Source organism: Tenebrio molitor, chromosome 1, assembly GCF_963966145.1.
Source record: "Tenebrio molitor chromosome 1, icTenMoli1.1, whole genome shotgun sequence".
Taxonomy (NCBI): domain Eukaryota; kingdom Metazoa; phylum Arthropoda; class Insecta; order Coleoptera; family Tenebrionidae; genus Tenebrio; species Tenebrio molitor.
In genome coordinates this window covers 38,653,863-38,668,340 of record NC_091046.1, presented here as the reverse complement: position 1 = coordinate 38,668,340, position 14,478 = coordinate 38,653,863, and the positions used below count along the sequence as shown (strand labels likewise).

General features: G+C 35.2%; 1 protein-coding gene across 2 annotated transcripts; it reads right to left on the bottom strand.

The window, feature by feature from the left end:
- Window positions 1–8,485: 8,485 nt before the first annotated feature.
- Window positions 8,486–13,894, bottom strand: LOC138128719 (glutathione S-transferase-like). Of its 2 annotated transcripts, none has more exons than XM_069044921.1 (5): window positions 13,734–13,894; window positions 9,201–9,341; window positions 8,982–9,149; window positions 8,788–8,930; window positions 8,486–8,732 (listed from the first exon to the last, which is right to left on the bottom strand). In XM_069044921.1, exons 2-5 carry the CDS (start codon window positions 9,334–9,336, stop codon window positions 8,562–8,564), a joined length of 618 nt encoding a protein of 205 aa, XP_068901022.1. In that variant the 5' UTR covers window positions 9,337–9,341; window positions 13,734–13,894; the 3' UTR covers window positions 8,486–8,561. The 2 variants fall into 2 exon arrangements, with proteins under 2 accessions (XP_068901022.1, XP_068901015.1); XM_069044914.1 differs by lacking the exon at window positions 13,734–13,894 and adding an exon at window positions 9,410–9,522.
- Between the last annotated feature and the right edge of the window lie 584 nt (window positions 13,895–14,478).

The window sequence follows — 14,478 nt, the reverse complement described above, 5'->3', positions numbered from 1 at the left end:
ATAGATTAAATGCAAATCGGCGTATTCTTGTTTTGTGAATTTCATAACTTTTTGAAGGATTCGCAAATTTAAAATTAAACTTGACAAATGTCATAGGTGTTACAGGTACCGTTGCTAAAGAAATTGCAGCCAAGTAACCAGAATTACCTTTTTTAAACCGATTAACTCATTAGCGTACAGCAAATTTTGACCAAATTTTCAATTATTTTTTACTCGAAAACGAAAAGACTTTTATTAGAAACATTTTTTGTGTATGAGTTCTACTCATCGTCACCTATTACTGGATTTTTTCTGGCAGGTTATATCGGGACCATCTTGTATACTATAATTGCAATGGCTTTGGACACTCATACGGATACTGCAAAAACGGGTAATTGTTCACTTTAACTACTTCTGGAATTTTCGCGTTTTTTCTGGCTAGACAGCCTCAGGACGTTCCTATATCGTTTCGCACCAGTCAAACCTTGTGCAAATGAAAATTTTCCTTACCCTTTAGTTATACTAAGACTTGGCGCGACCTTGACGCGACCTTGAAACACAACAAGAGAGAAAAAAAAGGCATTTGCACAAGGTTTGAATGGTGGAACACGATCTAGGAGGACGCCCTGACTCTGTCTAGCCAGAAAAAACGCTAAAATTCCAGAAGTAGTTAAAGTGAACAATTACCCAAAAACGCTGTCTTGAAAGACTGGAGTAGACACACAGTGTGTCACTGCAACAATCTGAACCCTAAAAAGAACAACGAAGAAATTAGTGCTACTTTGTTGATGTTCTGATGTAAAATTTATAAGAGTGGCTAAGTGACATTGCGTGCTCGTTCCATTCAATTATTATTATTATTATTATTATTATTATTATTTGGTATGTTGGTTAACAGGTTGTACACCCAAACAAAAACCAACAGTAAACAGCGTTATACAATGCAACAGCTCAAAAAGCGACTGTGTACCCGTTACGGGAAACGCCCCAATTAAACCTCTGAAATGCAGGTAATCAATCTCTTAAATTGTCCAAGACTAATCACAAAAATATCGCACTCACTACAGTTGCTATTAAATAATGTGCAGGCAGTATAAAGAGGGGAACGATGCAGTATATTAGTAACTGCTCGCGGAACATAAAAAAAACGACCAGATCTAAGATTTGCCCGAGGCACATTGAAATAAATTTGGGATAACAAGAAGGGAGAATTAATAATGCCGTGTATGATCTTATATAGAAATATCAGAAAACTATCATTACGTCTCATATTGAGAGAACGCAGATTTGCCATATCATAAAGAACAGAATTAGGAGTACCTCTTGGAGGAAATTCAGCAATTAACTTGAACAGAAGATACTTGGCAAACTTCCTTTGAACCGACTCCAAAGCATCAACACCTCTTCGATAGATCGGCGACCATACAATTGAACAGTACTCCAATTTAGATCTGACCAAGGTAAAATAAAGTGCCCTTAAGCAACTCTCAGACCTGAATCGTTTGCACGATCGAAAGATGAAACCTAAAGTTTTGACTGATGATGCCACAATAATATCAACATGTTCGTTGAAGGTGAATTGAGCGTCAAATGTAACGCCTAAATCCTTGAAAGTGAAACACCTAGTCAATGAAGCATTCCCAATTCTATAATCGAACATAAGCGGCTTGGTCTTACGAGAGAACGAGAGAATGTAGCATTTGTCACGATTCAAGGGGAGACCATTACTGCGACACCAACCATAAAGCACATCAACATTTGATTGCAAACGCATACAGTCAGAAATATCTCTAATAGTAGAATACAGCTTAACATCATCGGCAAACAAAAGCACATTTAAACTAAATATTTCAACGATATCGTTAATAAACAAAAGGAAAAGCAAGGGACCTAAATTAGACCCTTGGGGAACACCTGAATTTACAACTAGCCGAGCAGAATAGAAACCTAAAACATTTACGTAACAAAAACGATCCAATAAATAAGACTCGAATAGATTTAAAAGAGAGTCACTGAACCCGAAGTGTCTGAGTTTATTTAATAAGATATTATGATCGATGCGATCAAATGCTTTTGAAAAGTCGGTGTAGATGACATCAACCTGAGTATTTTTATCCAACGCAGCTGAAATGAAATGCGAGATGCAAGATAAATTGGTGGACGTACCCCTAAAAAATCCATGCTGATGTTCAGAGATAACATTTTGTACATTAGTATATATATAAGAGTAAATAATAGACTCAAATACCTTGGAAATATGCGGTAGAATGGTGACAGGTCTATAATTTGAGATGATATTCTTTTTACCCGACTTGAATATAGGACAAATCTTACCAACCTTCCATAAGCACGGATAAACTGAGGTTGTTAAAATTAAATTGTATAAAAAATGCAAAGGCGTAACCAGTATTTGAGCACAATCTTTAAGGATAAAACCAGGAAGGGCATCCTCACCGCTGGCAGAAGACGGCTTCAGTTTTAAAAGATGCCTTAGGATATCATCAGTAGAAATACTTGGCAAATGAATATAATTGTTGTTACAAGGATTGTTAAACTGAAAATCCGTCATTGATGGTGACGAAAAATTCTTTTCGAAGTAGGATAGAAAGGCGTTAGCGATAGTATGCGGGGTGGAGTACTCGACCTCATCTAATTGCATAACTGAAGGAATAGTACTAGATTTCCTTTTATGGTTCACAAATGACCAAAAACAACGAGGGTCGTGAGTTAGTTGCTGTTCAACCGTAGAAATGTACTCATGGTATGCTGCATTAATGCTGATCTTAAGATCACGTCTCAAGGTCCTAAATTCAATTAATGTAGAGCGTGACTTAGTTTTTTTGTATTTTTTAAAAACCTTAAACTTGTGTTTTAATTTCCTAATAATGTCGGTTGTATACCAGACCGGATAATGAGAAGAATTCGCTCTGTTCAGCGGTACAAACTGCCGAAACATGTCATATAACTTTTCATAAAATAAACCGACTGCCACATTCACATCGTTCACAGCATGCAGAAAACTCCAGTCACAATTCGCAATACAATCGTAGAGACCCAACAGGTTAGCTTTACGGAAATTAAATCGTTCTTCCCCGCGGCAACTTTTGGAACTTTTGAAAAACTTGCGACAAGGCGACTTCAGAGAACAAATACAAAATAAAGGAGGATGAAGCGCACTTCCAATTAACAGGGGAGCGGAATCGAGCATAACACTGCAATCAAAACTTGATAGTATTAGATCTAAACAACGATTATCACAATTCGTAATATAATTGAATTGTTTAAGATTTAAAATACTACAAAAATTAAGTAAAAGTTCGTTTTTAGAGTCTATTCTGCAACCATTATTATTGATATAATTAGGCACATTAAAATCACCTATAAACAGTACATCGTGTTCATACAAGTAATCCAAGACCTCCAAAAACTCCATCAGGGTGGCAAAGTCATCAACAGAGGTTTGAGGTGGTATATAAATAACAAAAACGAACACAAAAGATTGGGAATTCAATACAACTTTACAACCTATTATATCAATAATAGGCAAATGGGCAATAATATGGTCAAGATTCAATTGAAAGACCCGATAAGATTTGTGAATTAGCAGCAAAACGCCACCACCACGCACGAGGCCAAGATCAGTAAAGTTTCTGTCCTTTCTGTATATGTCGTAAATGCTATTATCAGCAATTTCCAAGGATGAAACATTATCAGATAGCCAAGTCTCGGACACGGCAATGACGTCACTCTGAGAACCACCAGTTGATTTAAAAAAATCAGATATCTTAGTATTCATACCACCGGCATTTAGGTACTGAACCAAGAATGAGATCTGCTCAGGCTTACGCACACTATTGGAGGCAGACGCAACAGAGGAGCCAAGGTCTAAAGGACTTATCAGACGGTCACCTCCAGTTAGGGTGATATTACTATCAACAAACAAAGACAACGATTCAATATTAACTGCCTCTTGATATAATAGTGAATCCGAATTTAGTTGCTATGAAGGTAAAGTAACATCACCAAATAAATCTTTCTTTATATTAGCTATTAGATTTAAATAATACTGACATTCGTTAGTGTCCCAACATGCATGAGCAGCGTTTACAGCAGTCAGATTGGTCTTTGAATTGAGGGATACACAGTTTATGCATCTTAAAACAGTAGATTTGCACTCCTTTACCTCATGGGATTCACCACATCTAGGACAACTTAGATTACGTTTGCAAAAAGTATGAGAGTGGTGATAGCCGTTGCAGCGATAACAGCGAATTACATCAATAGCATCAAATATATAACAGTTGTCTAATCCAATCAAACAGTGTTTCGAATTTAAAGCTTTAATATAAGTATTGACGTCAACTTGCAAGATGAACTGAAAAACATCAGGTTTCTTCTTAGTGGGAAAATATTTAAGGATTTTCAGCTGAGAAGGATTACTAAATACAGAGCTATTCTGCTTTACCAAAAATGATATAATATGTTCTTTTCCTAAATCACTAGAAACCCCTGAAATGCGTAATCTAGGCGAAATGGTTTTTAAGTCTTTAATTTCGTACGAGTCCACTAATTTATTATCCAAAGCAAATTTTTTGAACTCGGAAGGATCATGGCATTTCAGAATAAGACCGCCATTTTTCGTTGAACGTACACCCGATATATCAACATTTGATTTAGAAGGATCAATTTTGTTAATTATGTCAGATTTGGTTTTAGAGACTGCTTGAGAAGATTCTTTTGGCATGACAACCACAGATGCACATCGCTTAATAGTGTCAGCATAAGATAATACGTTGGATAAGGGTAAATCTTGAGATTTATTCTGCAGCAATTCCTTCTGGGATAATTTATCAGTTAGTTTCTGAATTTCAGTTCGTAGTAGAGAATTCTCTTTTCTTAGATCCGCAAGTTGTCCGTTTAAAGAATTAAAATGATTCCTCATAGATGCACCGAAAATTTCAAAATATTTATAAATAGTTCCAGAGAATTCACTGAAAACATTTTTGAAGGCGTCAGGAACATTGTTTAAAGTGTTACTGTCAGGCAGGAAAGGTGGTAGTAAGACGTCGGTTTTTATTGCATTACCAGCAGTATCAGACAAAACGGTAGAAGTAAGGTTAAACATATTGTCAACAGACTGCTCTATATTAGGAATAGGTGAGGTTACGTCTGAAGAGCAACCTACACATACCCAACTGCGAACTTTGTCCTCAGTTTTCATAACTGCAAATAAAGCCTTTGAAACTCGGACACATGCCAAGTGAAAAACACCCGCACAGTCTTTACTGCATCTTAAATAATCATCAGAACGAGCGATAGTTTTGTTACAATTCATGCATTTTCGTCCCATTTTTATGGCGGGAAAAGAAGTGATGCCACTGCGATAGCACGTACTATCAGCAGTGGTAAAAACAACTCACCCACTCGATAACCGTAAAAGTCAATCCAGCACAAGAAAAAAAAACACAAAAATAAAAAGGTATATAAAAAAAAAACCTGAAATTAGTTAACGTACGATTAGTCCACACTATTTCAACAGAACAGGAACCAAAAACACTGTTGATCCCTTTAAAAACCATGAAACTTGCAGAGCGTACGCATACACGTATACACGCATATACACTTCGCACAAGTATATCAATTACATTTGATAACAGTTTTGTCGCCTCTTATTCTGGAATTTCATACAAATCACTTGTCCAAATCGCAAAAAGTATGTCAACTCGTGTTACTGTGTTACTAAAACAATGGCGCCAAGTGCCAAGCCTAGATAAAGAAGAGGTGCCAAGTTTCGGAACTAAAACGGGAACAACTTCAAAAACAGCTTAAAAAGTAACACACTTTCAAGTCGCAATTGCAACAAAACATTAAATTAGGAAGAAATACAAACTTTGAAATAATTACATTATCACCGCTTCTAGTACTCGAACGACAGACTTGGCGTCAGTACTGGAAAATTAATGGAATTTTTATAATATGGTGGATTGATGATTTACCATTATTTCTAATGATTTCCAGTCACATTATAACAATACAAGTTAGCCTCGAAAGTACTGTTAAGATTTTCTATAACTTCAGAAATTTAAATTTCCTTGGTAGTGATTTATCGATACCTATGTTATTGCTATGTTACTGCATTTGTTGTATGCTCATATATCGGGTGTGTCAAACAGGACGGACACCAAAGAAGGTATAATCGAGGCCTCCGTGAAAATACAGGCCGCGACCAAGAAATAGTGATGTCACGAAATCCGGCTGACTACTGTGTAACTTATAATACCCAATATAAAGAAAATTATATATTTCAATGAGTAAAACTGAATATTGTTTGAAGAAAAATAATTATTATGATAAAAAAACAATAAAGAGGGTTTTCCACATCACCCAATACATGCGTTGGCTCTTACGGAGGCCTCGCCAATAGCCCTATCTCTATGTGTTTTATAAGTTTAACTATTAAATTTAAATAATTTTCTTTTTGGTGGATCTTTATTTTGGGTGCTAATTTGGTCGTTGATTAATTTTGAATAATTACACTGGTTTACACGGTTTATATACCTTAGCTGAATTGTAATTTCTTGTAGATTTTGGGGCACTGAGTTCAGAAAAAATATTCAAAAAATTCTATCACGTCAGGTTAAAGAACTATTTAGTATTTAATCATTAACAATTTTTTTTTTTACAAAATTAAAAATGACCTATTTTACTTGGTTTCTTATAATTTTTTTAAAACAAGCGTGATTGGTCCGTACTGGCCAATTTTGTAAATCTGATTGGTCGAGAGAATGCGAGTTGAATTGTCATATATAATATACCAAGGGACAGATATACAGGGTGGTCCCGATATAACCTGCCAAAAAAATTCTGGGTCATTAGAAGGATCTAACAAGTCCAAAAAACCCCTCTTCATTAGGTCCAAAATAATGGGGATAAATTAACCTATCCACACTCATTCGACGTTGCTGACCACAAAAATACGTACCTACTCAGGAATTAATTGTTGGTGTTTGTAAGGATGACAGTATCTAAGCAACATAGGTACCTGAATCGTTTATGACAAATCTCAAATCTGACAAACTAAATCAAATTAATGACATTTATTGAAATTGCTGTACACTGTGGGCATTAATTCACCAGCTTATTTTGGTACAAAAGCTGATTTTGTGAACTGAGGTGAATGAGTAATAAATAAAGTGGTGTTCCTCAATGTGTAAATAAATGTAGAGGTAGTGTGTGCAAAATTGTGGAAGAACTGTGTAATAAGAGTATCGTCTTAATTGTGGTTAAATAGCCAAAATTATGTATTGAATAAATTTATTTACACTTTACATATTCGTACCTACTTTCAACTCTAACTGAGAATATCTACTAACTAATGAAAGGTAAACTAGACTAGAAAAATGATTTTATAATAAATGTTCTGTGTGCCTTCCGTTGGTACCAATTTTCATAAACAGAATTCAGCATTTCTAGGTTTTTACGAATCTGGTTCGCGGCGTCTGTTACGTGTTTCTGGAGTTGGCCTTTTCTATTTATTTCAACTTCGTATACCAAATCTTTCGTGTGGCCCCAAAAATTTGAATCCAGAGGGGTTAAATGGAGGATCGGGGACGCCATCGTATTGGAATCAGTCAGAACCAACCTCACATAAATGCAGATGTAGCTCCACAAAAGTACAACGGGACGGAAGGACTCCTTCAGGAAAACGCTCGCCGTATGGTCGCCTTGCCGGTCATGAATTACCACGTGTTTCGCCATAGAGTAAATGCAAATCGGCGGATTCTTGTTTTGTGAATTTCATAACTTTTTGAAGGATTCGCAAATTTAAAATTAAACTTGACAAATGTCATAGGTGTTACAGGTACCGTTGCTAAAGAAATTGCAGCCAAGTAACCAGAATTACCTTTTTAAAACCGATTAACTCATTAGCGTACAGCAAATTTTGACCAAATTTTCAATTATTTTTATCTCGAAAACGAAAAGACTTTTATTAGAAACATTTTTTGTGTATGAGTTCTACTCATCGTCACCTATTACTGGATTTCTTCTGGCAGGTTATATCGGGACCATCCTGTATTGCCGGAAATTTTTTCGAGCAGTCCTCACACACGACTGTTTGTAGCAAGAAAATTACACGAGGGCGCCAGCCCGAGGGTAATTTTGAGCGACAAACACGAGTGTTGGACTGCAAGAAAAAAATTCTGGCGATATATATCTGTTCCGAGGCATATTCGGAAGAGAATCGCCCGAAAAAACTTTTCCCTAGGGAAAATTTCCGCTTAATTAAATTGTGATTGGTTGCAATTCAAACAATTCGGAGTTGTGATTTGTCAATACAAATCATGTGACATTTGAGGGCGATTCTCAATCTAAAAAAACAATAGCAACGGCCGTTGCTACAGGAGAGAAGATGATGCTATTTTCGACCTAACGGTCTCGACCAAAGACTCATTCTCATGCGCCAACAAAAAACAATCATTTTGCGCACTGAATACAAAAATAACTATTGTTAATTGTATGTATTTATTATAAGAACATTATAAAATATAGTTTATTTTCTTCATTCTTCAAAAATACCACAATTACATTTCAGACTTGGGACGCTTTTCCACCCAAGCTTTGATAGCTGGTATTTCCAAGACTGTGTTCTTCAAAGCAACAAGATTCGGATAATTGGCAATTATATCGTTACCACCACACATGTAATTCAAATATTTTAGTAAAGCCACAAAATACAGGTCGGCCCAAGTTAACTAAAACAAATTATTGCAGTTTTCACGTTTTAAATAAAAACTCCGCTAGTTCTACCTTTCCCACGGCGAGATGTCCATTGTTAGCCTTGACGATGGCGTCCAAACGCTGCAAATAGTAAGGAATGGTCTCTTTGAACAATGGCTCTTTGCGCGACTCTTTGATGGCCTCGTCGGTCTCGTAACTGTAGAGAGCAATCTCTGCAAAACAAAAAATCATTTCCAATACTACGTCGTAACATGAGCCATTACTTTGACGCAAATCGTTAACGGTGTCGACGACGGCGTCGATTTCGAGATCTTCCCAATCATCGCTGCCGACAAGTTTTACTTTCTTGGCCATGTAGCGAGCCATGGAAATGCTTTGATGGGCTACCTTTCCGTTATGTTCCAGAATGGGAACCTGACCGAAGGGCATATCTGCAACATTCTTTATAAAAATGTGTTCGTTGCTTCTTTTCAGATACGAACTTGGTTTAATTTGTGGCCAGTTCTCGCGATCAAAACGAACATCTTCGAATTCGATTCCACCGTAGCTGAAGAGAAATCTAATCGGTTCCGCCAAAGCTTCCACTGGGAAGTAAGTCAGTTTGTATGCTGGAGCCATCTCTTCTGAAAAAGGAATAATAACCGTGAGCGAATTAATGTACACAGCGGAAAAGAGTCTTCGGAAGTTGCACCTGTGGTGTTAAAAATGTTTATCGACTTGCGAGTGCGCTTAATGCAAGCTCCCTCCATCGTTTCCAAATTTTTGATGACATTTGTGTGTCAGTGAAACTCTTGTTGCTATGTAGTTTAAATGCATTGTTGTTTTTTTTTATCGCAATTTACTATCATTCAATACTGGTGAGGTCAAAAGCAACAAAATCAATCAACGACCTTGATCCTTTTATTAAACGTAAGCCAAAACACTTCGAATTATCGAAAATTCGTGTTATCGAAATTACAGTGTTTTTCTTTTGATTTTCCGTTTTTGTCAATTGTATTTCACTATTTCTCAAAAACTGTGGGCATGGAAAAACAAAAATCGACCTGTTTCGGGATTTTTTTACAAAAATTATCTATATACAGGATGATCCATTTTTTTTTAAATGCTCTAACAACTTTATTTCTTGTCCGACGATATATCAAATGAAAAGGCGTTTAAGGGACTATGAACTGCCATATAATATTTATTTTTTAAAGAAGCAGTTTAAGTGGGGTCATATTTAACTTTCTTATTTTAAATTGTTACATATGTTTGTCATTACTTATTTTTAAAGTCACTATTTTTCTAAACATTGCTGTATAAAAATATTATTTGTTTTGTTTTGTTCGACACGCTCAGAATTCGAGAATTTTCTCCTGTGTGAACGGATTTTGATAAATGTCACAACTTGTCAAAACGAAACGTCAAGCTAATTTTAAAGATTTTAAGCGATTTGGAGCCTTTAAAGGGTTCGTCGAACAAAAAAAAAACGTTGTACTCAACTCGTTCGTGTGTAAATTTGGCTTTTTTTGCACTCGTGGGCCTTTAAAACGCGAGTGAAACGTGCTCACTCATGCCAAAGAAAGTCCAATTTACACACGAACTCGTTAAATAAACTACATACCTACTATTATCACTCCTCTGTGCTGCAAAATACAAAAATATTTGTGTTGTTGAAAGATTATATCCATATCTATTATTTTTTATAAGCTTCAACAAACTTTATTTGTACTGTCAATTACGTAAGAGATAATTGTAGATGTGTGTTTACTTTATCTATAAGATACACAAATTGTCCCAGAATCATTTTGTTAATGAATTAATATTATTTTAAGTCAACTTCATAGTTACAACCTATTTGAAGCAACATAGGTTAAAAAATTGTTGCAGAGAGAATTTGGCAAACAAGTGAACATTTTTCCCATCATTTTACTTTTAACTTTACTTGCAATTTTCAGTTTTACGAATAGTTTTTCTGAAAATTGCTTGTAAATATGAGGACAGATCAACAACAGTCACCTACGAACACTTGCTTCATTTTAAATATAGGTAGGTAATAAATAATGCAACGAACGGAATAGGAAAGAGAGGACATAGCTATCCCACACCATTTTAATCAGCTTATTGTGAACGTTGTTGGAGGCTCAAAAATAGCTTTCAAGGTTAATTGAATAATTTCATTCGAGTGAAGCTTAATCCGTGATAAATTTTGCTTCATGAGATACATTTTTCAGTGAGATTTCACTTTTTGCATTTTCGTTTACCTAACTATAAATAGTCTTTTGGCAGTAGCTACGTTTAGTTGGAGAGAAAAAAAATTGAAATATAGATAGGATAATAATAGTTGGTAGGTGTTTTCACCGTAGTGTTTTTTTCCGATAAAACATTCAACATGTTCTAGATAATGAAACTTTAGATTAGCAATTAATCATCGAGTTATTTTTTCACGCGAAAGCTTTGTTAAGCAGGTAGAAACGTGCATAACATGTTGCACATTTTTATTTTATGTACATACCTCCACAATGATCCATTAAATTAAAAACAGATATCGTCTACAAGACGATAGGTCCTCTTAAAAAATGTGAGATGAATTTAAAGCGAAGTTGTAGACACGTTATCGTTATCCTTCAATTCAATTATGAAACTTAACATTCGGTGGCTTTTATCCTGGCAAAATTCGAGTACTTGTAGTAAAATAATTACAAAATGAATAAACACTTCAGTAGCCACTTGACTTATTTTGCACACTTCATAGTGCTAATCAGAAAATAAACATTTGCAAGTGTTTCAAAATTATTACTCATTACTTGTATTACTGTATTTAGGACGAACATTATTGATTCCCACCTAACAGTTGCATTTCTTCGGAGACAGCAATCGAACATCAGTGACATCCAAGCAAATCTGTTTCATTATTATTAATAGGGTTTATTTATGAAAGTGGTTGTGAAAGATAATTGATACTTTATTATTATTATTATTGATAAAACGCTATTGCGGTCAATTTTTTCGAGACAATGGTTGAAATATAAACTTGTAATAAATATTTTCTTAATAACCACATAAACCGTCCATTATACAGGTTATTCTAAATTATTGTAGTCGAAGTAGGCGTGAAAACTGAATGTAAAATTTATGGTTGCCGCTCCACATAAAAAACATCAAAATGCTGTGAATAAGTGAGTACACACGGGAGTTAAATTGGGTGCAAAACAACTCAATATTTCTGGATTCAAACGTTAATTAAAAAAAAAATATCCCATCACCGCACTTTTCACCTAAAAAATGACAGTGACAGCAACAAAATTAACAGTTCACATGAAAGTGGCAAAAATGTAACAACATGGGCATGGCCTACTTCGACTACAATCATTTAGAATAACCCTGTATTATAACTTAGCTGTGCAATATCAAAACAATTATGAACCATATACATTTCTTAGCATCATAATTGCAGCGTACTAAATTAGAGTTTACTGACAAGGTTATTCGTTTTACTTAGCACTTTTATTTTCTATGTGTAAACTAGGTTATTACAATAATTATTTTAGCACTTTTGTAAAACGCTGAATGGAATCTACAACCAAAAATTTAAAATTTACTTATTTAGTATCTACGTTCTAGCAGTAGGTAAATATTTACAAAATGTTATGTTTTTGCAAGTCTATTGTAGAAGTGTTATAATTTTCATTGAACATTACATAATCGTAAATCAGTTATTATTAAAAACGATGGTAATTGTTCATTTTAGCTACTTCTGGAATTTTCGCATTTTTTCTGGCTAGACAGCCTCAGGGCGTCCTCCTAGATCGTTTCCCACCATTCAAACCTTGTGCAAATGCCTTTTTTTCTCTCTTGTTGTGTTTCAAGGTCGCGTCAAGGTCGCGCCAAGTCTTAGTATAACTAAAGGGTAAGGAAAATTTTCATTTGCACAAGGTTTGACTGGTGGGAAACGATGTAGGAGGACGTCCTGAGGCTGTCTAGCCAGAAAAAAGCGAAAATTCCAGAAGTAGTTAAAGTGAACAATTACCGAGGGCTTTTATGGCCTGAGGTGTGATTTTGAGCCCGAGTGATAACGAGGGCTAAAAACACGCTGAAGGCCATTAAAGCCAGTTCACGCCCGCAGTACATACACTATTTTATGCACGATTAAGACCTAAAACCCTAACATTTAACAAAAATTAATAAATAAATGTCTGCCCACACCACGGGATGTTTGCATCGCGTAGTGCTCCCGTCAAATTTTTAGTTTTGCGCGTAACCTTGGGAACAGTGAAAACACCCGTAGCCATTATGCCAATTGCAATTTTCGGTTATAAATTCATTAACGAAATGATAAACGAGGATGAGAAAGCGGCAGAAATGAGTGTCCAGTATCGAGTAATCTCCATTCGGGATTAGGTACCTAATTTAAGTTAAGTGGAAATTTTTTTCCTAATTTCACCAAAAATGTTTTTGACTTTTATTTGACATAACTTTATGGCCCACTGGCATAAAGTGATCCGTGGGCCATAAAGAGACGTTTATGTCAAGAAAATTTGTGCATAATTGTCAAATTATAATATAATCGTGCATAAAAGTTAAAACTTTCTTAAAAATATTTTGCAGGGAAGATTGCGTGAATATGTATATGGTTGTTATAGTTTCATTCTCACGAATTTGTTGTAAACAATGGGGAGGGCGAAAAAATTTGAAATATCCCAAGGGAGTTATGAGTTGTTTTTCATACTGTGTATCTATGACGAAAAGAAATAATATCGTGTTATGTATCTGTTATGTAACCAGTATCAATTCTATTTATTGAATTAAACAATCAATCTTTTGATTATCAATCCCTGTGCTGGAAAAGAAAAATTGATTTTAAAATTAACACCAAAACTCAAATAGGTATACAGATGGAAGCAATCTTTTTTTTTACAAAAAATACTGTGTATAGGGGTAAAAAAAAAAATTACCGGAAGTCTCTCACGTTAACATTTTTTTAAGAGCTAACAGTACATAACCCTACTTTACAATTCGTAATATATTTTACTTACAGAATGTGTATGGTGTAGCTAGAAGTCGGTTACTTTATTCTGAACTGACGTCCAATACGACAGCAAATCACCGGCAAATTGAATTAACTGTCCTTGGTGATCTTGATTACACAAATTTTCGCTTGAGACTTCTTGACTAAAAAAAAAAAAACGCCAGTTGGCCAGTTCCCCACTTCGGAGCATTAAGATTGAACCAATCAAATGAAGTCTTACGCAAGGTCATTCATGTATTTTGTTGGAGGTGGGTATAATTCCACGCGTGGGACTAAAATGTAATAATATAAATCCCGAACAGACGTCATTAATTATCATTTGTTAATAAAATATCATCAATAATATAATATGTATTACAATTCCTTTTAATTTAGCTTTAAATTTAAAGCTCATCGTACAGTGATGGCCACGGAATTTCGTACATCAATGTCATTTCACTGGCAAAAGTTGTGAAATTATCTTTGGTAATAATAACCCACTTTTAACATTTGACATACCTGTCAATTTGTATTTGTCTCCATTTTTGTATGATGTAACTGGTAGTGCAGTTGGATAAAAAAAAACAGGACAAAAAAAAACGTTTGTTCTTGCCATGGCCTCCTAGATATGACAAGAGACAAGTCTCTTATCCGGCCCTGCGCGTCAGCAAAATCTTTGTGATTTCGAAATGACATTTAACGGGAGCACCTAACCTCCCTCTTTTGAAACAAAGTTAAAACAGTATAATAACCAGTAGCGACAGAATGCTTGA

What these genes read in the sequence shown, in the direction of transcription:
- LOC138128719 (XM_069044914.1), bottom strand. Translation starts at nt 9,467, where the DNA reads ATGGAGGGAGCTTGCATTAAGCGCACTCGCAAGTCGATAAACATTTTT. An exon ending in CTGGCCACAAATTAAACCAA is followed by an intron (nt 9,150 to 9,200) that starts GTTCGTATCTGA and finishes AGAATGTTGCAG; the next exon opens with ATATGCCCTTCGGTCAGGTT. An exon ending in GACATCTCGCCGTGGGAAAG is followed by an intron (nt 8,733 to 8,787) that starts GTAGAACTAGCG and finishes AATTTGTTTTAG; the next exon opens with TTAACTTGGGCCGACCTGTA.